We start from the raw sequence: 21,048 nt of genomic DNA on the forward strand, positions 1-21,048 counted from the left end.
AAAGACTGCTATAGCTGAAAAGTCACTGGATAACTGGACTAGGAATAGCTCCTTTGTTTGTTTTGAGGAAAGCCACAGGGATGAAGTACGCAAAGCTACACACACAGATTAGAACCTGTGACTCCTGGTGCCTGGCCACTGCAATAAAGGGCATCCCCCAGCCTCTCAAAGAGACCTTGGCTGATCTAGAGGCTGCTCCCACACCCGGCGGAGTGGCAGTGCGTGCCTTGGTGTGGGGAGGCAGGAAGAGAAGGGACGGCTCTGACCTGTGCTGCACGACCTCCAGGTCCTCCAGCGTGTCTGGGATTTCCATCTGGGCCAGCCACTTCTCCTTCTCGCCCATCCACAGCTCACAGGCATCTGTCTCCCCAAACACCGTGTACAGGTCCAGGGCATCCTGTAGCTTCTGCCGACGCAGGTCTGCCTGAGCCACCACTTGCTGGTAGAGCTCCCGGAGGACCTGCAGGCGATTGGTCACATCTGGGGAATCCCGAAACTCTTGGGGGAAGCCCTGGGCCTGCTGTTCCAGATGTTCCATCACTGCACGGCTCTCCTCCAGCTCCTCCAGAAAGTCCTTGTGCTTCTTCCCCAGGGCCCGTGTGGCCCCTTCATCCTGCCCCACGTCTTCGCCCAAGAGCAGCTTGTGAGCATCTTGCAGCCAGGCCTTTAGGTCGTCTGCATCACCTTGGAACTGGAAAAAGTCTTCAGCATCCTGGAGGTTCTTCTTCCGAAAGGCAGCCAGCTCCTTCAGCTGGTCCCACTGGGCAGACACCTCCTTGATTCGGGCTTCGATCTGCGGGTGCCCAAACTGCTTGCGTGCAACCATGCCCTCGGCCTCCTGGAAGATCTGGTCCAGGTGGGTGTCCAGCCCGCGGAGCTCATCCTCAAAGGCTTTGTGCTTGCGCTGCAAGATGAGCACACTGGTCAGGTCCTTGCCATAGTCAAGGGAGGAGTAGATCTGTTCCTTCTCCTTGATCCAGCTCTCGGCCTCATCCATCTCCCAGAAGAACTTCCAGAGCCGTTTGGACTGCTCCAGCTGGGCCTTCCGCCCGGCTGCCATGTTGCTCAACTCCTCAAAGCACTGCTCCAGGTGGCTGACACGGTCCTGGATGACCTGGGGATCACAAGGCTGGTACCCTGGGAGGAATGGGAGGAGGAAAGATGAGATGGGGAAGGGCTTCATTTACTGGCAAGCTTCAGATCAGCTATGGGGCTAGAACAACACAACCTAGAACCTGACATTTCACTGGAGCTTTGGGGCTGGGTGCAGGGCGTCTCAGGTGCTCAGAGAGGGCAGGCAAGCTTCTTAATAATTACTCCCCAGTAAACTTCCAGGGATAAGGCCCTCAAGCTTCTTCCTTGCACCATTCATTAGTTAACCAAAGAAGCAGAATTCTAAAGCTAGGAGATTTATCCAGGCTGGGGTGCTGAGCCAGAGATCGAGTCCTGGCTTCTGAGGCCTCAACAGGGAGACTTGTGAATTCTCACCTTTCTCTTCAGTGAACTTCAGGGTGGCTGTGGTGATGGCCTTCACTTTGTCTCCCTGAATGGCGATGTCGGCCTCCATCAATTTGTGTTTCTGTAGCAAGTCCTCAACCTCCAGCAAGTGCTTCCCGAACTCGGCAGACAAGAGGTGAGCCTGGCAAAGAGGACAGACAGGGTGGAGGGGATGAGGAGAGTTGAAGAGACCTACACGCTAGAAGAGACCCCTCCAAAGGGGGTGCCCATGGTGTCTGGGCTGGGGAGTCGGTGAAGCTGGAAAACAGCAGCTGCCTGGCATGGAAGGGGCTGCAGAGCAGGAGTTCCTACTAGGGGTGCCCAAGGGACTCATTCTTGGGTCGCCTTATGCAAGCTTGAGCCCCTCACTCGATCTCCTGCATCTGCCCCAGGTTTGGGGCCTGGGCATGTGTATTTTTAAAAAGTGCCGTGGTCACTCTGATGTGCACCCTGAGCTGAGAGCACTGTGGTGGAGGAAGAGGAGATTCAGATTTCCTGGTTGCCCCCCCTGCTGGCAGGTCTGGATTCTAAGCAGTCAAATCGTAAGTACTCAGAGCCTGATTCTCCAGGCTCCTGATTAATGTCTGTCTCTCTGGGGCCTGCAGGCTGGTGCCTGTGCTGCTCTGAACCCAAGATTTCTTGATCGTGGGGATAGAGCGGACCTGGGCTGGTGACTTGTCTGGAGCAGAGTGAGCCAAGCAGTTGACAGGCAGATGCAGCCAGACACTGTGTGGCCTCAGTTTCTCCATTCTGACTCAGGGACGTGACTGGCTGGGAGGCATCTACGGAGGCATGCACCAACTGAAGGGCAGGCACTGAGGCCCAAGGTGGGTGCTGGAGGTGTGGGGGATGGGCAGCCCCCAGGCCCACCTTGATCTCATCCATCCAGTCGATGCTGTGCAGCATGTCCTGGAAGAGCTTCTGCAGCGCCAGGGTCGACTCGAGCCTCTGGCGCCGGGCCTTCAGCAGGTCCTGCAGGTAGTTCCACAGGCGCAGGATGTTGTCCTTGCGGGCCGTGATGCGCTTCTGGTCGTGGTAGTTCTCATTCTCCAGCTCCTGGGCCAGGTCTTCCAGGGCCCTCACCCGCTCCTCGTAGGCAGCTGTGTCAGTCTCGATGGCCTCGTGCTTCTTCTTGGCGGCCTCCACGGCTGCCAGGTCGTACCCAAAGTTATCCTGCCCCACAGAGAGAAACACAGGCAGCTCAGGCAGGCTCCTCTTGGCTAGTCCCCAAATGCAGAGAAACAGACGGTCCCTTTGGAATGACTGCTGGATGGGAGGACCATTCCCTCCCAAGGACTTAGTCCTGCCGTCTTTTCCAGCCCATCTCATCAGAGCCAAGTTTAAACGACTAAATGTCTCACAAGAACCTTGGAAAAAAGCTCCAGATTTTACTCACTGCATCCTACGTGTGGGTGTGCTGTGCGTAAGTTACAGAGCCGCGCTTGGCCTGCTGGCGCTCACCACCTGCCTTGAATGGACCTGCCTGTTTCCAGGCGGGAAGGGGCTTCTGACTCAGAGCCAGGCAGTTCTAAACAGATGGCTTGGGGTGCACACACACTCTCCCATTCTCTCAGAACACTTGCTTTCCCCTTTCTGGATGGAATGTAACTTGTTTCCAAGTGGGAAGAAACAGACGCTGTCCTGGACCATCAGCCCTGGGGTCAAGTTTTAGCTAGTGAAACATGACTCGGTCCTAGAGGCCAGAGCCCAGAAGGCACGTCTGACACACACAAGGTGCACTGTTTTCATCACATCCCCAGAGGACCATGGTTCAGTGTCACCTCGAACCCTGGCTTTAGTTGATGACAGCTTCAGGGGCCATTTTTGGGTTGTGAAGCTCTGTCCCTAAACATGAGATGTTAAATTCTGAAGAGTTTTTCTTCAGATGTGAAGCTTGACCCACCCAATCTTGGGAAGCAAGACCTGGGGAGAAGCCAGCTTGGGCTCCAGCCCAGATGACTGCTGGGGTCTCTGGAAAGCTGCTCCTGTCCTGCCCCTCACCCAAGGGTGTCCCCCGTCACCTGGGCCACAAGGCGCTGGTTTTCGCTGAGCCACGTCTCTCTCATGGCGGCCTTCCGGTCAAAGCGCCGGGCTAGCTGCTCCAGCTTCTCCTGCCGAATGAGCTCATTTCTCAGGGCCAGCTCCCGCCGATACTCGGCTTCCTCCAGGCTTTCCCAGGCCTGCCCGAGGGACAGAGGAGGATTCTTAGGGCACGAGAGGAACATGTGGGTTTGGTGGTTCCATTCCTTTCGCCCAACACTGAGTGATTTTCAGGCAGGGAGTTGGCAGAGCCTTTGGCTTCCATGTAGGGGCCAACCAGAGATTCTGGGAGCCCTGCTCGTGAGCTCTCTGTTCCCTCTCCCCCAAACCCGCCTTGGGCCCTCGGTCTAATATAACGTTGTCTCCACGGATGTGCTATAAATGGCTAAATGGCTACCTCCACTCTAGACTCTCCAATAGAATTTCCAGGGGTTATTAAGCTTCTAAACCTCTGAAATATTAGAAGGTGTTTCCCTTCTGTTATAAGTAGTTAACACTTCATCTTAAGGAAATTCAATGTTCAATAGCGTTAGATTACAACAACTGGCTCCAAAATTGGATTCTGGACATCTGGACAGGAGGCTGAAATGAGGGATCACGGGTGAGTTGATGTCTCAGAATTAAGTTCAGACAGCACCCGAAGACAGCCAGCGTGTGTAGTTATTAACACCCCAGAGAGTGGCTTAGATTAACCCTGTCCAGCGACCACCCCCTGTGCCCTTATCAAGAACTCAGTCAACTCATGGGCAATGCGCAACTGAAAAGGCTACTGTACCCGGTTGATGTCAGACACCAGTTTGCCATCGTGGGGCGTGTACACTTTCTGATTGTTGGCTCTCATCCGGGACTGGATGGTAAAAAGTAAGACTTCCAGATTCCCCTTCTCCTGAAATCTGTCAAGAAAATAGAGGGAGGGAGGTTAGTGTAGAGATCCCCATAACCAAATTGTTTGAGTCAATGTGGAACCCTGGGAACTTGGAGCTTGGATAGCAAAGCATATTTCCTTTAAAAACAGAAAGTAAAAAGAACCTATAGGTCTACTTACCTGCTAAAACATCCATCACACTCGCGGGCAGAGATCTACTGGGGGTTGAGCCTTTACAGCACCGGAGAAAATGCAACATCTACCACTCGGTTGCTTATTGTTTCTTCCCCAGGGGATGCCTAACTGAGTGGTCTGGGAACTCCTGTAGCTATCATTTTACCAGTCAATACGAGGAAACTTTCCCCTGTTCAGCAAATGAGGAAGGGTTCTGACTAGCTCTTTAGTTGTTTTTTTATTGACTGAGACAATAAATCCTTAGAAACAGCACTGTCCATGTAAGAACGTGCATTGAAAGCAACTTTCACCTGCGTCCTAATGAGTCCTAATGAGCCGGCTCTCCTGAAAAGTCCCAGAGGCCAGATGCTTCCGAGGGGGCAGGAAAGGCTGGGTTCTGGGAGGATTTTAGGTGTGCGAGATGAGAACTGGCAGTGGGATGATGTCTGGAACTTGGGGTCCAAGCTCCAGGTAATTGGGTACTCTCTCATTTCTGCATGTATGCAAGGATCTGCCCACTTCTCCACCCTCTGCCTGGCAGTGGCAGATCAGTGAACAGCTGATCCGCCAACCGAACAGCTCTGCCTGCTCACAGGCACACGGAGGGCTGCGGCACTGGGCACTGTGCACACAGCCAGGAGATATCACCCCTGTGTGCAGAGCCTGGTAGACTCCCAGGGGATGTTCCCTGTATTCAATTCAGGGCTTTCAGGTGGGTTAGCGTCAGACCAGAAATCAGATACTTGTTTATAGTACATTCTAGGCTCCAGTCTCACCTTTCTCTGTGTGAGAGTCATGAATGAAGAGTGTAGAAGATGAGAGGAGGAGAAACAAGGCAGAAGGTACCACTGATGAGCTGGAAATCTGTTTCAGGAGAGCTGGGCAAGCTAATAGCAGTGAGCTGGAATGCCCCATGTGTCTGCGCGTGCCTGTTTTCACATGTATGTATGCACATGTGCACACATGGTTGTGTGTGCCTGTGCACATGTGTGTGTGCATGCACCCAGGCCCTGCACACACTGGAGGGAAACGGAAGTCCCAACAGGCAGGCTTGGCGCTGTCCTGATGAGCAGGGACAGACAGGAGAGAAAAAGAAGGATTTACTTGATGATCAACATGACTCCACGCAGAGAGTTCTGGGGCTTACAGTACAGAGGTCATTACCAGAAAATAAACCAGAAGCTCAGTGTACAGATGAGAAAGGAACTTCCAAGCACAGGTTCTTGGAAGGGACCCAGATGTTTGAGATTTTGCTGCTGCTCCCACTCAGGGACCTAGGAAAGTACTTTCTTTGGCTACGATTTGAGGGTTACCCCCCAGCATCCATTTGCTATAGGCTGATGGCTTGGGATCGGGAAAGCTAGGAGGGGCAGAAGTAGGTGACAGATGCAAAGCTCTCTAGCCTCTAGAATATGCCTCCAAGGCACACTTCTCAAAGCCCAGAGTCTAGCTTGACCTTTAGGCAGCTGGTTTCTCAGCCACTAATGCCCACCCTCCCTCCCAAGGGCCAGGGCCTTACTTGGGTGGCTTCTCCACAGTGCGGTAGGTGCTAAAGGCCTGTAGCTGCTGCTGGACGCCAGTCAGGGAGTTGGCAAATTTGCGGCTGTTCAGAACTGTGATGGTCTGCTCAATCCAGGTGAGCAGGTCCGAGGCGAGCCCGCTGTACTTTTCAATCATCTTCTCTGTCTCAATGGCATGGTCGATTACCTAGGGAATCACCTTGTTACTCATCTGCATCAGAAGAGCAGTGATGCCGTCAGTGAGGACCACTGGCGAGGTGGTCTTCCTCCTCTCCAGCCCTGCGGTGTTCTGTGTTGGGTCTGTTCCCTGAGCCCAAGGCTGTGGCTAAGGCAGAAGGAATGGCAACTCAGTGGGCAGCTAGTCCCACTCAGGCTCAGGAGTTGCCTCCTTTTCCTCTAACCCTATAGAAGATTGGTTGGCTCCCTGTGCCAGGGTACCAGCCACTAGAGGGACCAAAATCTTGTTTATTTTTCAGTGCATGTTAGGAATTGAGGGCTTCCAGGCACTATCTTTGCTAAACACCAGGCACACAAAGATGAATGAGAAATGGTGCCCACACTGACACAGCTAAGGAGCCAGCAGGAAGAGGAATCTAGCATGAGGATCTTCACAGTGGGGTGGCTGCCTGGTATTCCATGGGAGCCTAAGAGGCCTGCAACCACAATAAACCAACAAATAAAAGCCCATATGGGAATGTTAGTGAGACGTGGTTCTGCAAGTGGAAGATGGGCTCAGAGCTGCAGGCTATGACATCTTTCAGGACAGACCACCAACCTGCTTTGGGATTCAGCATGGGAGTCATTAACCTGGCTTCAGAGGAAGTTGGTGGGCATGACCTGCCCCCCACCCCACTGAGGTTGGAGCCTGGCACAAAGCTCCCAGCACAAAACTCCCCAGATGGAAAGACAGCATCTCAGTCAAGGCCTGGGTGTGGCAAACAGGGGATGAGGGGACAGCAGTTACGAGACAGCTCAGTACCTTGCCAACGCGCTTGCCCTCCACCGCCAGCACCTTCATCTTGGAGAAGTAGTGGTAAAATGCCACCACGTAGGTAATAATGGATTTCTCATCAGGGTTTTCTGTGAAGACATCTGCAAGGGGAAAGGGTGCTGTTGGGATTGAACTGGAAGCAGAAAATGTCTGGCTCAAAGGGTTTATCTCCATGTTTCTCCAGCATGGAGTCCAAAGGCTACCCTGGGCCATGCCGGTCAAGCCAGGTGAGGTGTGAGGAACCAATTGGAGCTGAAGAGCAGGCCCCAAGCAGAGCCCTGGCCTGGCCACCATCTATTTGCTGCGTCCATGGCTCACCCAGCACCTGGCCTAGACTTTGCCAGGTGCCCTGTCAGCCTGGCGCTCCCTCCAGCACACCATCTCCTAATGCTACAGTGAAGGCTGGGGTGGGAGCTGCTCACCTTCAGGGTCAAGGAGCGGGATAATGCCCAGCTGACGCTCAGCCACATCGAATGCATGCTCCAGGTTGTGCCGGGCGTTGGAGTCTTTCAGCTTATCAAAGTCAATCAGGTCAGGCCTGAGGAGGAAGCCAGACTGTCAGAAGGGAGTGGCAGCCACGGCATCCCCACCAACAGGGTAGCCCCAGTAGGATGCTCAGGCCCTGGGCAAATGCAGGGAGGTGATCCAAAGACAATGGGCAGATGGAGGGAGGTGGATAGGCAGGAAAAGTGAAAGGAGGATTTGGGAGCAGAGGGGCGGGGGCAGCTGTGAGCCCCTGCATGTGGGGAAGGTGGCAGTGGGAATCTGAGGGAGGCAGGGCTGCTGAGGGCGAGAGAAGGACGAGCAGAGGTGACACTCCTGTGAAGCTTGAGTAGTAACCTCCATGCTGAGCACAATGTGTGCGAACACCTGTGAGGGTTCTGCCTCTCCCCACAGCCCTCTTCTCCTGCTCACCGGTGCTTGTGTATCAAGGCGTTAAAGGCCAGGCCATCCTTCCAGCTGGAGGTGAAGTTGGTGACATTGACATTGGGGTAGCTGTATCCAAGAGAAACATTAAGACATGAGAATTAGATTCTTTTCGAGTCCCAAGCAAGTGTATGAACAGAGGGGTCAATATACTGGGAGAGAAATGGACCTGTTTCTCCTCAAGCTGCTTCAACGGGAGGGCTCCCCCATAATGTGGGCCCCAAAGACTCATATACCCAAAGGACCCCCCAGTCTGACCCAGGCAACTCTGGAAAGGAATCCTGTGTTCCAGGCCTCAGAGAATCAGGTCAGGATAGACTTTGCATCAGTTATTCCCAAGCTGCTATAGTTCTGGGTGGTGCTGTCATGTCCCTTGGAGATGGCAGTGCTCAGGGGAGCAGGTGGGTGGGGAAACGTGGTTCCCAGGGCATACCCTGCCGTCTTCATCTGACACCACAACAGCAACGCATCCTTGGCTGAGCGCGTCTCACGACCTTCCTGAGTTTGGACAACGATGTCCTGAATCTGGGGGTGCAGGAACGAGAGGGAGAGGAATTAGATTTGCATCTGGTTTATTGCCTTCCTGCTCTGCCTTGGGGGGTACTTTTCCCTCTCTCCTCCTCCTAAGCCATCCATCTGCCTTGCCAGCCCTGCAGCAACACCGCTGCCTGAGGCCCTGAGTCCCTGGGTCCCAGTGGCCTGCCTCCTGCCTTAGTCAGCGGCAGCACACAGGGATGGCGACGAGATGGCTGTGACTTGCGAACTCTGCTGGGAGGCTGAGAATGAACAAGAGCCCTGATCCCTCTGCAGGAGGAACGTGCTCTGCAAGCCTGGGAAACAGCACTGACGTTGAAAAGTATTGTATTTGGATTAGGGGTTTCTCTTGCCTTTTCATTCTTCCCAGTCCTGCCGTCATTACTGCTTAATTGTGCACACTCACGCGGAGTGAGGTGGGACACCCAAGATCACTTGGATGAGAACTTCAGTCCGAGAGCGAGTGCTGTATTTTCCTTTCCCTGCCTCTCCCTCCTCTGACTAGGTGCTTCCTGTCCCCAAACCAGCAGGTGGAAGGCCCTGCTTCCTTCTCTTGCACTTCCTAAATTTTCTTACAAATTACGAACCTTGAATTTCAGGGTGGGAAGAATGAAGTTTCTGATGAAACACATAAAAGCAGATCTTCTGTATTGTTTTTGCAATTTTTGAACCAAACTATGTCAAAACCCAAAAAGTTACACATGTTGGGGGCGGGGAACAAAAAGCAGATCTTCTAGCCAGATCTCACGTGGCGCAGCTACTACATTCTCTCTCCTCCCTGAACAGACCACACTACTGGCTGAACAGCTGGCCCTGCACTTCAGCCGCTTGGTGACACAGAGGGTGGTCTCTCCTTCCTGCCAGCATTTTCCCCATAGGACAGGTTACTAGCCTCCCAGAATGCACACAAACACTCACATTCCCAAGCCCTGTCTGCCCCAGAGAGGCTCCCCCCACCCCATCTGCCCTCTGGGAACCCACCTGGAAGCGAAGGATGATGGTCCAGATAAGGCCCAGGACCAGACGGTGGTTGCCGTCCACAATGTCGTGGGAACCCATATTCTCCAGGTGCACGCGCTGCTCCTTGAGGAACTGCAGAGCCTTGTCCACGTTCTCCAGGCAGTGGATGCGCATCTTCCCCTTCGTGGGCTTTGGCTGGGGGACAACAGTGGCCCCATGGGCATGGAGGGACCTCATGGTTACCACACAGGTGGTTGCAACCTGGACCAGCTCCTGTCATCAGCATCTACCCTGTATCCTCTTGGCTCAACTCCAGCTCCCACCATCACTCCATGACACTTTCTGACTCTGTTCTTTCAACCAAGTTCAGAGGGTCCCTCCCGCAAGTACCCTGCCACCTGGCCACATCAGTACCGAGCCCGGGACTACACAAAGCCTTCTGAGTGGGTGATAAATGGTACTTGAACACAATACCACAACAGATAGTTGAGCACTTACAATGTGCCAGGCACAGTGATAACAACTATTTGCTGTCAGGTGGTGATAAGACTGGCTTTCAGTTTGGTGATTGCTGATGAGTCTGTCCCACCATCCAAGCTGCTCCCTGCCCACCCTGAATGGCCCTAGCCCAAACTGAAGGGGACCGCCATTGACGAGTAACCTCATCAGCTGAAGGGTTCCCAGTGGTAACTCTCTCTAGTGGACTTCCAGTGCAGGTGAGAAGCAGAACTTAGCCTGGCGTTGAAAGGCAGCAGAAGAATGTGGTGCCTTTTCATTCAAATCCCAAGGTTTCACATTTGGGGAAAATGAGACAGGGAAGGTCCTACCTGATAGGCCTAAGGTCACAATGAAAGTAACTGAGCAAAACATGAACCTTAAAATGGTTTTCCCTCAGAGGCAACACTACTGCTGGCGGGTTATAACTGAGAGGGTCTGTCATAAACTTCCATTTGCAAGAGTGATAGAATACACAAGACAGTACCTCCCACATTTTTCTCTTGGTTCCAAGAAGGATGCTCATTTCTCCAGCTAGGTAATGGGAACTCATCAATCAATACATCTTAGCCTGTGCAAAGAGGGTGAAGGGGCCACTGCAGACCAGCCACAGGGGCCCAGGCCCCATGTGGAGAAAGTCAAGAGCCCTGCATGGCTTCTGGGAGAAGCATGAAGGGTGGAAGAGGCCAGAGGAGGCAAGGAATTCTGAGAACAGGTCAGGGGACCTCATCAGCTACAGGGACACCTTCCATCATTAGGGATTAAAACCTCCCAAAAGAACAGGGAGCGATCTCAGAAGGCCATGAGAACTGGAGATACCTGCAGACCTATCTTTCCCGAAGAGGCTCGATGGCCTGGGCGTAGGGAAAGGGACCACAGCACAGACAAAAGCTTTACCAGCATCTCTCCAGACAGCACCTCCAGCAGCTTGATGAGCATACGTCCATCCCGCAGGTCCTTGTAGAGGTCGGTGATGCGGCAGGACACACGAGCCAGGTGCGAGTTCACCCATTTAGTGAAGGTCTTCTTCTGAACCACTTCTCGCTCATCTGGCAGGGGTGGGGCAGGTGTAGGGGAAGAGTCCTGGGTTAGGTTTCCAAGGTTGGCGAAGTCCATGTACGGTAACATGGAGTCAGAGTTTTCTCTGAATCGCAGGGTCCTCCATCCCCGGCAGAGGAGGTTGATGTAGCTATTTCACACCATTCCTGCAGGCATTTGTGATCCGGGCATGGCCTTTGGCACACAGCCCCATGTGCCATGACTGGGGCAATAAAGAGATGACTTCCACTACCATATTCTACTCACTGTATCATGACACCCCTCGTTCAGCCATCTGCTTCCTGTGCCAGTCAGAATGCCCTGCACCCTTGTGCCAGTGAGCTCCAACTTCAAGGCCAGCTTCACCAATCCACCCATTCAGCAACTATTCCCTCTGCTAGAATGGGCTCTCCTGCCCCCTCCTCACCCCACCCTTTCACCTGAATCCTATTCATCCTTCACATGGATGTCAGTGTAAACGATTCTTCTCCGGAAAGTTTTCCTGACTCCTTGCCTAGGTCAGGTCTTCCCTTGTGTGCCCTGACCCTTGCATTTGCAATTCTCATTTATGTTTCTCTTCACACTTGTACTGGCTTAAAGTCTGTCTCTCCTGCAAGACTGTAGGCTCCTTGAGCCCCGGGAAGTCTCCCTTGTCCCCATAGCTGTATTGTGGCCGAACGTACAGACATTTGCTCAGTGCCCATTGGTGGCACACCTGTGCTAGCTTCACAGCACATACAGGGAAAACCAATTGCCTGTTTTCAATGAGCTCTGGGCAGGGAGAGGAGAATGATGAACAAGGAAATAGTGAGACTATGAGGAATGTATGATCCACCTGGGGTTAGGGCAAACAGAGGCTTGGGCTGGGGGCTGTCCATGACTATCTTTTTCACATGAGGATGGCAGGCAGGGGTTCTCCATCTTCAGACCTGAGAAGCTGACATGACACCCATCCCCCCAGCTGAACCTGGCTGAACCTGGCTCCTGGCTCGTGTTGTAGCAGTTCAGGTGGGATGCCTCTCAGCACCTGTGTAGAACAGGCGCTGGCGATCTGTCGGGACCAGGGAGCTTGAACAAGAAGCTGGAGGGAGGACAGGAGACTGGGCTGGAAGAACAAATGGGGGAGAGGTAAAAGAGAGGGAAGGGTGGCAGACAGAAACAGAGAGAGAGAAAGAGGTTGAGGAGTGAGCCCTCCTTCTGTTTGCCGTAGTGAACTGTCTGTGGTGACCGGCTTCTGGGCAGTTTGGTTGACGAGTTGGCAGGAGCTGGGCCTGTGGCCATGGAGAATCCCCAAGGGTCAGTCACAGCGAGGGAAGACTTGGAGCGGCCCAGCCGGGAGGCAATGTCAGCAGCACCTCAGGAGCAGGCTAAATGTCTGCTCAACTGAGCCTGAACCGTGGGAGGTTTGGCCTCTTAAAATATTAAATATCTGATTTAACAACAACAAAAAGGGCAGCCCGGCCAGCACTGCCTCAAGGGTGTGACTCGCAGTTCCTGAGGCTCTCACGGCACCAAATCCCTTCCTACTGCAAGGCTTTTAGTGCTAGGGGCACGGACCCTTTACTCATTCATTCGTTCGTGCAGCAGATACTGCTGTACAACCGTTAGGTGCCACACTCTGCTGGAGGTGGGCAATTCCAGGACAGAAGGACAGCTCCTATCCTTGAGGCAGACATACTCCATCACAAATATGACAAGTGCTGGAGTCACATATAAAGAATTAGCCACCTAAATAACACTTACAAGAAAAGGAAAACACTACCTCTGACTATACAAATCTCAAATATAAAATCGAAATGGCATTTCATTCATTGTAGGCCACTGGGCAAAGTTTCAGGGGGGAAAGCCCCCTTAGTCTTTTGCTAGCAGCAAATTCAGTCACTTCCCTGATTTCAAGGACTGCTTCAGCAAAACGCAGCTGAAGTTTTGCCGGCGTACCGGACAGAAAGCGGTTGCATTCATTCTGGGGCGTGCTTGGATTCCACAGAGTCGGCCGCAGTCCCACGGTGCAGTCCCTGGGAACCAGACCCGTTCTGTGAGAGGCTAGCCCTTCCAGTCAGCCACGGAGCTCCGACCAAGGGGTTGGTAGTTTTAGCCCCTTTAGAGGTGAGTGGCTTAAAACACTAAAGCCCTTTCTTCTCTCTCCTCCTCCTTTAAGAATCTAAAACTTTCATTGCATGGGTGCTGAGACCGATTTATTTGTGCCTAGCAAAGTGTAACACAGCGCATTTAGGTGGATACATGGAATTTAATTCCAGGCTGCTGGGCTGGCACATAAATCAAAGCTGATCTCCCCAGTTTTCAACACAGAAATGATGCCTCCTGGACCCCAAGATATTGGGGGTGCAATAGAGCTCAGGCTGGTGTCCAACATCCGGCATCCAGGATGCCTCTACTTAAAGGCTAAAGTGAAACTGCCCAGAATCTCCAGCACCTTGAAACACTCTGCCATGTGGAGACATGGGAAAGATTCCGAGAGGCTAACGATGATCACAGGAGAGGAAAGGCCCAGGGGTGGAGATTAGTTTCCACTAGCTTATTAGCTCTGGCTGCTGCACCGGCACGCTCAGCACATTGACTCCTGGCATGGCCCAGGTGCTCATCAGGAGCTTTCTGAGGCAGGTGGCTTGGAACTGGCTGGGCTGGGAATCCTGGTGGTTCAAACAGGCCCGGGAGGCGGCCATGCATTGGGCCTGCTGGCCCCAGGGCACTGGGGCCACTCTGCAGGGACCTGCCGTGGGAAGGAGGCCTCAGCAAGGCCCTGCCAGCACCCAGGTCTTATTTCCAGAGCCCTAACCCTGCCAGCACAGGAAAGGAAGACAGCCCACCAGCATGGTCCGAGTCACTCCTGCCCCTGCTGCCATCCCACCCAGGGCCTCTCCACTCCCGTGTGTTTCTCTCCCTTTCCCTCTCAGGCTGTGGCCATCCTCATTCCCCCTATATGTTAGGGTTTTCCCTAGAAGAGCCCTAACCATCCTCTCTGACCAGCTAGCTAGAATTACTGTCTGGGTATTGTGACTGGGTGATAGTTCCTTTACACCCCCTTCAAAAATTTATTTGAGGCCAAATAAACCCACAATAGCAAAACTCTCAAATGCTTATTCACTAATATGTGAGTTCATATGTGAAAAGTGCATAAAACAGTACCTGGCCCACAGAAAGCTTGCCAGGAATGTTAACCACCATTCTCAGCATCACCACTGTTACTGCTCCTACATGCAGGCCCATTCTACGTGCTGCAGGGAGCCTGAGCAGCCTCCCCCTGCCCAGGGGCCGCACAGGCCAGTAGAGGGAACAAGGCACAAACCCACAAGCAGTTAATTTTGCAACCACAGTAGAGGTAAAGGGCAGGTCATTTTAATAATACGAAAGCTGTCATCAGGTAATATTGGATTAATTACCAGGTAAATGGCACATACAATAAATGATCAAGGTCAAAGAGGAGAAAGGTCATCTCTAATCAGAGGAGCCAAGGGCAGGGGGAGCTCACGGAGAAAGCCACTTCGGACAGGCGGAGGAGGAAGGGAACAGAGAGACAGAAGGCGCGCACGCAGAGAGGCAGCAAAGGGCAGGGCTTTTTTAAGGGGACTACTGATAGCTACAGGTAAGAAGAAAACATATTGAAAATAGGTTTTAAACCAGATGTGGAAAGCCTTGAATGAAAAGCTAGTTTAGATTTCATTCTAGAAGCAAAAGGAACCACTGAATGTGTGGCAGGATTATCTCCTGAAATATTAATTTGTAGGGCTCCCCACAATAATAAAAAGACAAAGTGTTTTAGCTTAAATTTAAAAAGATGTGTGCAAAATCTATATTAAAAAATCCTTAAAAGGATCCCGAGGCACATGAAGGTTTTGAATACATGGAAAGGGATACCAAATTCTCACCTAGGGAAACTCAGTGTCATCAAAGTACCAGTTTACCCTGATGTAACCTACATATTTACTATTTTAAATATAATTAAATTACATAATTTAAATTTAGACGACCTGGAGAAACTGTTAGAAAATTCATTGGAAAAACAAATAGGGAGGGATGGGTGGGCAGGCTGGAATGGGAGTAAAAGGGAGAAAACTGTACTTGAACAATGATATAAATAAATAAATAAATAAAAGAAAAACAAATAAAAATAGTTATGAAAATTCAAAAAAGAAAGGGTGACCAATCTTCCCAGCTGTTTTTTTCTATCAAATATTAAACTGCAGTATAAAGCTGTAATAAAGCTGTGTGGTACTAGCATATGCATAGACAGACACATCAGGGGAACAGAAATACCCGCAAGCACACACAGGCATTTCATATCACATAAGGGTGGTGTTTCATGTATGAAGGGGACAGATGGATCACTGGACCAAGGGGGTTGGCGAAACTAGATGGCCATCCAGGAAAAATTAATTTAATTTATACCTTATACTCCAGAATACATTTCCTTTGGGTCAAACATTTAAATGTAAAAAATTAAACCATAAAAGTGCCGAACACACCCTGGCTGGTATGGCTCAGTGGACTGAGTGCCAGCCTGCGGACCAAAGGATCACAGGTTCGATTCCCAGTCTAAAGCACGTGCCTGGGTTGCAGGCCAGGTCCCCAGCAGGGGGCGTGCAACAAAGACAACCACACCTCAATGTTTCCCTCTCTTTCTCCCTCCCTTCCCCTCTCTAAAAATAAATAAATAAAATATTAAAAACACCAAACTCAATGTTTTATTTGTAATGTTCACGTAGGGAATATGAACACAAAATCCAAAAGCCATAAAATAAACGACTTAAAGACTATGTTGAAACGATTTTTGTGTAGGATAAAATACCATAAGCAAAATCAAACAAATGAAAGCAAGTAAGCAAATCAAACAAAGAAGGAAAGATACGACGAAGGGCTAATTATCTCATATCTAAAAACACCTACCAATTAACAAAGAAAAAGATCAATAATCCAGTAGCAAAATGGACATAAGAATATGAACAAAAAGTTAACAGGAAAAAACCATTGAGGTCTCTTACATGTGTGGAAAGTTGTCCACACTATTCATAATAGCAGTACAAATTAACAGCATACACACACGAAATCTAATACATGGTCCTAAATGAGTCTGAACAAACTAATCATAAAAGACTTTTTTAGACAACTTGGAAATTTTGAGTATTAAGTGGGTATTAGATCATATTATAGAGTCACTGTTAATTTATTAGGTATAATAATGGTATTACGGTCAGCTGGGAAATGTTCTTGTTTTTCAGAGACACATACTAAACTATTAGGGGTGAAATGCCATGATACTTCAGTAATACTTCAGCACACCCCAGGGACAAGCCACCGTGGCAAAATATTATCAGTTGTTAAATCTACGTGATGATTCATTATACTTGTATTTCTACTTTTTTGTATGTTTGAAAATTTTCATACTAAAAGTCAAAAAAGTAAAATGAAGACACACTAAGGTGCTACGTTATGTTTCACTTGTCAGACGGGCAAGGACCAACAGGTGTGAGCCAATACCTGTTTGGCAGGGATGTGGGGAAAAAAACATTCATATGTTGCTGGGGAGAGTATAAAAGCAGTTTGGCAAGACCGATCAGAATTACACATGCATATTCTTTTGGACTCAGTCATTCCACTTCTAGGAATTTATCCTACAGATAAACCTATAATAACCTACATAACAAGGTTATTCATTGCATATTTGAAACAGCAAAAGTTTGAAAACCCAAATGTCCACCAATAGGGGACTGGTTAAATTAAAATTATATGTCCATGCAATGGAATATTACACAGCTATAGAGAAATGAGTGGGCTATTTATGTATTAATATAAAACAATCTTAAGCCCTGGCCACATGGCTCAGTTAGTTGGAGCATCCTTTGTGCACTGAAGGGTTGCAGGTTCAGTTCCTGGTCAGGGCACAAGCCTGGGTTGTAGGTTCAATCCTTGGCTGGGGTGTGAACAGGAGGCAACCAATTGATGTTTCCCTCTTATCTCTCTCTCCTTCTTCCTTCCTCTCTAAAAATCAGTGAAAACATGTTCTCAGGTGAAGATAAAAAAGATAAAACAGTCCTCAAGATATCCTGGGTGGGAAAGACCCAGTACAGAACAATGTACAGTAAGTAGAATAGACCGCTTGCTAATATGTGCATGAAACACTCCTGGAAAGACACCTGAGGCCCTGGTTATGGGGAAGGAGCAGGGTGTCTGGGGCCCAGGCTGGGAGTAAGACATCATCTGTGCTTTCATATCTTGAGTGATACCCACTGGGTGTACATATGACTTATTCAACACAGAAATACATTTTCTTTTCCAAAGAAAATATTAAACTGTTGTTCTCTCCCTTGCTCTCAAGATAGCCCAGTTTCTTTGTGTGCACTGCCTCAGGACTTTGCCCCAGACAAAAATTACAAGCATAGCTGCCTACACCCCCCGTCCCCCGCCCCCCAGAAAGACCCCGGAGTGTGGCCCGTGGATCCTGAGGGCGGTGAGGCCCCCTGACCACCTCACAGCTCTCTCTGGTCTCCGCCTCTGGCTGTCCCGTAACAGGGGTTTCAAAGCACAGACTCCCCCCCCCCCCCCCCCCCCCCCCCGCAGGGTCAAGGCCCCTCCCCTCTCCTGACTTACACCTTCTCCAGGCTTTCTCTTGGCCGCTGGCCCCACCCACTCTGACACCTGCTTGGGACGTGTGTTACCAAAGGTTCCAGAGGAGCTTTTTTAAATAAATTGTATTTTATTGATTATGCTATTATAGTTGCCCCAATTTTTTCCCTTTTGCCTCCCTCCACCCAGCACTGCCCTCTCCCATTGGCTGTTCTTAAGCCAAATGGTAAAGTTGAAATATCTTATCTTGGAACCTTAATCACCCATTTCTAGGCCCAAATATTTCTTCCTGCCACGGCTCCCTGTAAAATTCCTTGACTGCCTCACGCCTCTCTGTTAAAAGTCTGCTCTCAGCCCTGGCTGGCGTAGCTCAGTGGATTGAGCGCAGGCTGGGAACTAAAGTGTCCCAGGTTCGATTCCCAGCCAGGGTACATTCCTGGGTTGCAGGCCAGAACCCCCAGCAACCGCACATTGATGTTTCTCTCTCTCTCTCTCTCTCTCCCTCCCTTCCCTCTCTAAAAATAAATAAATAAAATCTTTAAAAAAAAAGTCTGCTCTCAACCTAAGCAACCTAAGTATTTAGTAACAGGAGATTATTTAGTAATTTTGGTATACTTATGAGGATATTAATAAGGTTGTAGCTCTAATAGCAAGAAGGTATATCCACAGAAAAAAGCTAAAGTTGGGTGTTGCTATATAGCTGGGTGGTAAGACTGTGGGTGGTCTTTTTTGTTTTTTGCTTATTTATGTTTTCCAAACTTCCTGCAATAAACAAGTATTACTCTTATGATAAGTGCAGAATGAAAATAGGATCTAAAGCTCATAAACCCTGGGGAATAAATGACTGATGAAAAGTTAAAAGGGATCCTTCTTGAGGTCTGCATTTTCACCAGCACATAGCCGTAAACTGCGGGTAAAGCGAGGTGGCCGGAAAGACAAGCCCGAGAAAAGGCACCGTGGGAGGCCCCAGGCCACTAGCCTGCGCCTCCGCCCGAAAACAGTCACTGAATGCCGAGCCCTTTGCAGGTTTACAACTTGGAGTTTCTTTCCTTCTCGTGCCAGGAAGTTAAGAGCTTAGTGAACCTGAGTGAGCGATACTTTAACTCCCGTGAATTTGTGACAAACTTCGATGACGCAGATGCCTATCCATTATAAAGCCTAGCAAAGGGGCAGGCCCTCAGGGGCACACCGCAAACGATGGTGGCGTTCTCCTCTTCTTGTCTGCTCTGGAGAGGAATTTTTCTTTCAACCTACCTACTTTTTTTTAGTTGATCAACCTGTGAACAACTAGAACATAGTTCTCCTGCCTATAAGGATTTAAAATCTAGCTAGGGTTGATTCTAGCAGAGAATTTTATTATTTATTTTATGTTATTTCATTTTTTGAATGAGTAAGAAACACATAGTTTTAAAAAATTTTATCTATTTTAGAGAGAGGGCAAAGGAGGGAGAAAGGGAGAGAAGCATGATGTGCGAGAGAAACAGTGACCAGTTGCCGCTCTCACACCCCCAGCTGGGGACCTGGCCTGAAACCCAGGCACATGCCCTGACTGGCAGCCTTTTGGTCCACAGGCTGGCGCTCAATCCACTGAACCACACCACCCAGGGCGTAACAGAGAACTTTAGGATGTTTATTACAAACCTGCAAATGCAAGAATAAAGCACAAAAGACTGACTTTAAAAGTGATCAGTTTAATACTAAGATGTTGGTTAACTAGACTGGGTACATTAATACAGAGGAAAACTATACAGTCATGAAAATGATGATCTGCATGCTTATGGACATGAAAAGATATTCATAGTATATTGCTCAGTGAGAAGATTCTAAAATTTTAATATAGATGATATTTTGGTACTTACACATATAGAGTCATATAGCCACAGGCATAAAAATGTCTACATGAGACTTGAACAATGTCTAGTTTTCTGTTTTTTTATCTGCTTTTCTAATTCTTTTCTATACTAAATACATATTCTTGTGTAATAAAATATTTAAAAGTAGAAAAGTAATCACCTATTTTTTTAAATAAGACAGAGTACATACTATAGGAAAAGAAAACAAGTTATCTTAGACCAACTTAAATAAAGAATTGTTTTTGAAGAAGGCTCGTTTTGGTCTGAGGTTTGAGGATGGTAACGGTTTTAGAATGGGAGGGAAGGAAGAGGGTCTTGTCTAAGGCCCTCAGGTGGAAACGGGCAAGTGCGCACGTGGTCATGTGTGTACCTGTGGGCAGGTCTGGGGGGTGAGGCTGAGAACCAGTCAGCCTATCCAGAGACAGGAAGTTGAAGGGCAGCCTAAGGAATCTGAACTTTGGACTTTATACTCCTGGTAAAGAAGAGGCTGGAGATTCTTAAGTCAAACAACACCTCACTAAAAACTGTGGGAGGACGATTCTAACTGCCGTGTGTAAACGGGGTTGGACAGAGGAGAGGTCGGAGAAAGGGAACCAGCTCTGAGGCGGGCGCAGAAGCCCCTGCTTGAGCTGACATGGCCCAATGGCAAGTGAACTGCGGACGTGAAGTGAGAGGAGCTGATGTGGACAATAGTGCAGAACAGGGGTCCCCAGGCTCTGGCAGGTGACGGTTTTTAGAGGCCGTAAGACAGAAGTAAAAAGGAGTTCAGGGTTTTGATCACAAGGCTCAAGAAGCTGGCGGTGGCAGAAAAAATGGGATGGAGCATCTCAAGTGCGGCACCGAGGAGGAGAGAATGCAGGTCTGAAGGACATTCGAGAGGACCCAGGAGCCACAGCACGAACCCAATGTGATGACTTTAAAACCCTGCAATTTTGTCCTGCCCTGCCACTTCCTGCTGGGTGACCTCCCTCATCTGTAAAGGGGAGTTATACCCGCCTCCTTCAGAGTGCCTGGAGGGCTGGTGAGACCATCAGGGTAAAAAGCACCCAGCACACTAAGCAGCTGTGCAGACACCAAGCACTGCCATCCTGCACACTGGTGATGGCTGCATGGAAGCACTACATTCACTGAGAGTGAGGGGCACACAAGTAAGGTGCCCTAGGACTCAGCTCAGCCTAGCCTCTGAGGAACAGAGAATTTATGGAGAATCCACTGATTTGCTAAAAAGGATCAATTCCCATCCCCCAAGCCAGGAAGCAGAACTCCACAGGTGCCTGCCTCCCAGGCTGCCAGAGCTGGAAGGGCCTTGAGCATGCTCAGGTTCCTGCCCCTTGTTTGCCAGGTGAGGAAACGGAGGCCCTGAGGAGCAGAACAGTGACTTGGCCAAGGTCACGGAACTAGAGAGAGCCCATGACAGTGGCAGGAGGACAGACCATGTTCTCTTCCCCACGGCCCCCAAGCTGGCTCACACTGCCACCTCCCCTTCCTGGACTGTGGCACCTCCTCCCCACGACCTGTTCTCCCCATTGAGGTCAGAGTGATCTTTAAAAACCCTCATGTAACCATGTCGAT

At 50.0% G+C, this 21,048-nt stretch overlaps 1 protein-coding gene across 2 annotated transcripts in view; it reads right to left on the minus strand.

Annotated features, from left to right (window-relative positions):
- Positions 1 to 21,048, minus strand: part of SPTB (spectrin beta, erythrocytic) — a 118,683-nt gene that overhangs the window by 38,104 nt on the left and 59,531 nt on the right. For both annotated transcript variants that reach the window (XM_028505917.2, XM_036011012.1), the window contains 12 exons: positions 10,901 to 11,052; positions 9,530 to 9,703; positions 8,448 to 8,539; positions 8,003 to 8,083; positions 7,510 to 7,625; positions 7,076 to 7,188; positions 6,096 to 6,283; positions 4,313 to 4,430; positions 3,519 to 3,677; positions 2,368 to 2,670; positions 1,489 to 1,639; positions 267 to 1,137 (listed from right to left, as the gene is read on the minus strand). In XM_028505917.2, coding sequence (XP_028361718.1) covers positions 267 to 1,137; positions 1,489 to 1,639; positions 2,368 to 2,670; positions 3,519 to 3,677; positions 4,313 to 4,430; positions 6,096 to 6,283; positions 7,076 to 7,188; positions 7,510 to 7,625; positions 8,003 to 8,083; positions 8,448 to 8,539; positions 9,530 to 9,703; positions 10,901 to 11,052 — 2,518 coding nt within the window. The remainder of the gene's footprint in view (positions 1 to 266; positions 1,138 to 1,488; positions 1,640 to 2,367; positions 2,671 to 3,518; positions 3,678 to 4,312; positions 4,431 to 6,095; positions 6,284 to 7,075; positions 7,189 to 7,509; positions 7,626 to 8,002; positions 8,084 to 8,447; positions 8,540 to 9,529; positions 9,704 to 10,900; positions 11,053 to 21,048) is intronic.

The sequence above is a fragment of the Phyllostomus discolor genome, chromosome 1, assembly GCF_004126475.2.
Source record: "Phyllostomus discolor isolate MPI-MPIP mPhyDis1 chromosome 1, mPhyDis1.pri.v3, whole genome shotgun sequence".
NCBI classification, from domain to species: Eukaryota; Metazoa; Chordata; class Mammalia; order Chiroptera; family Phyllostomidae; genus Phyllostomus; species Phyllostomus discolor.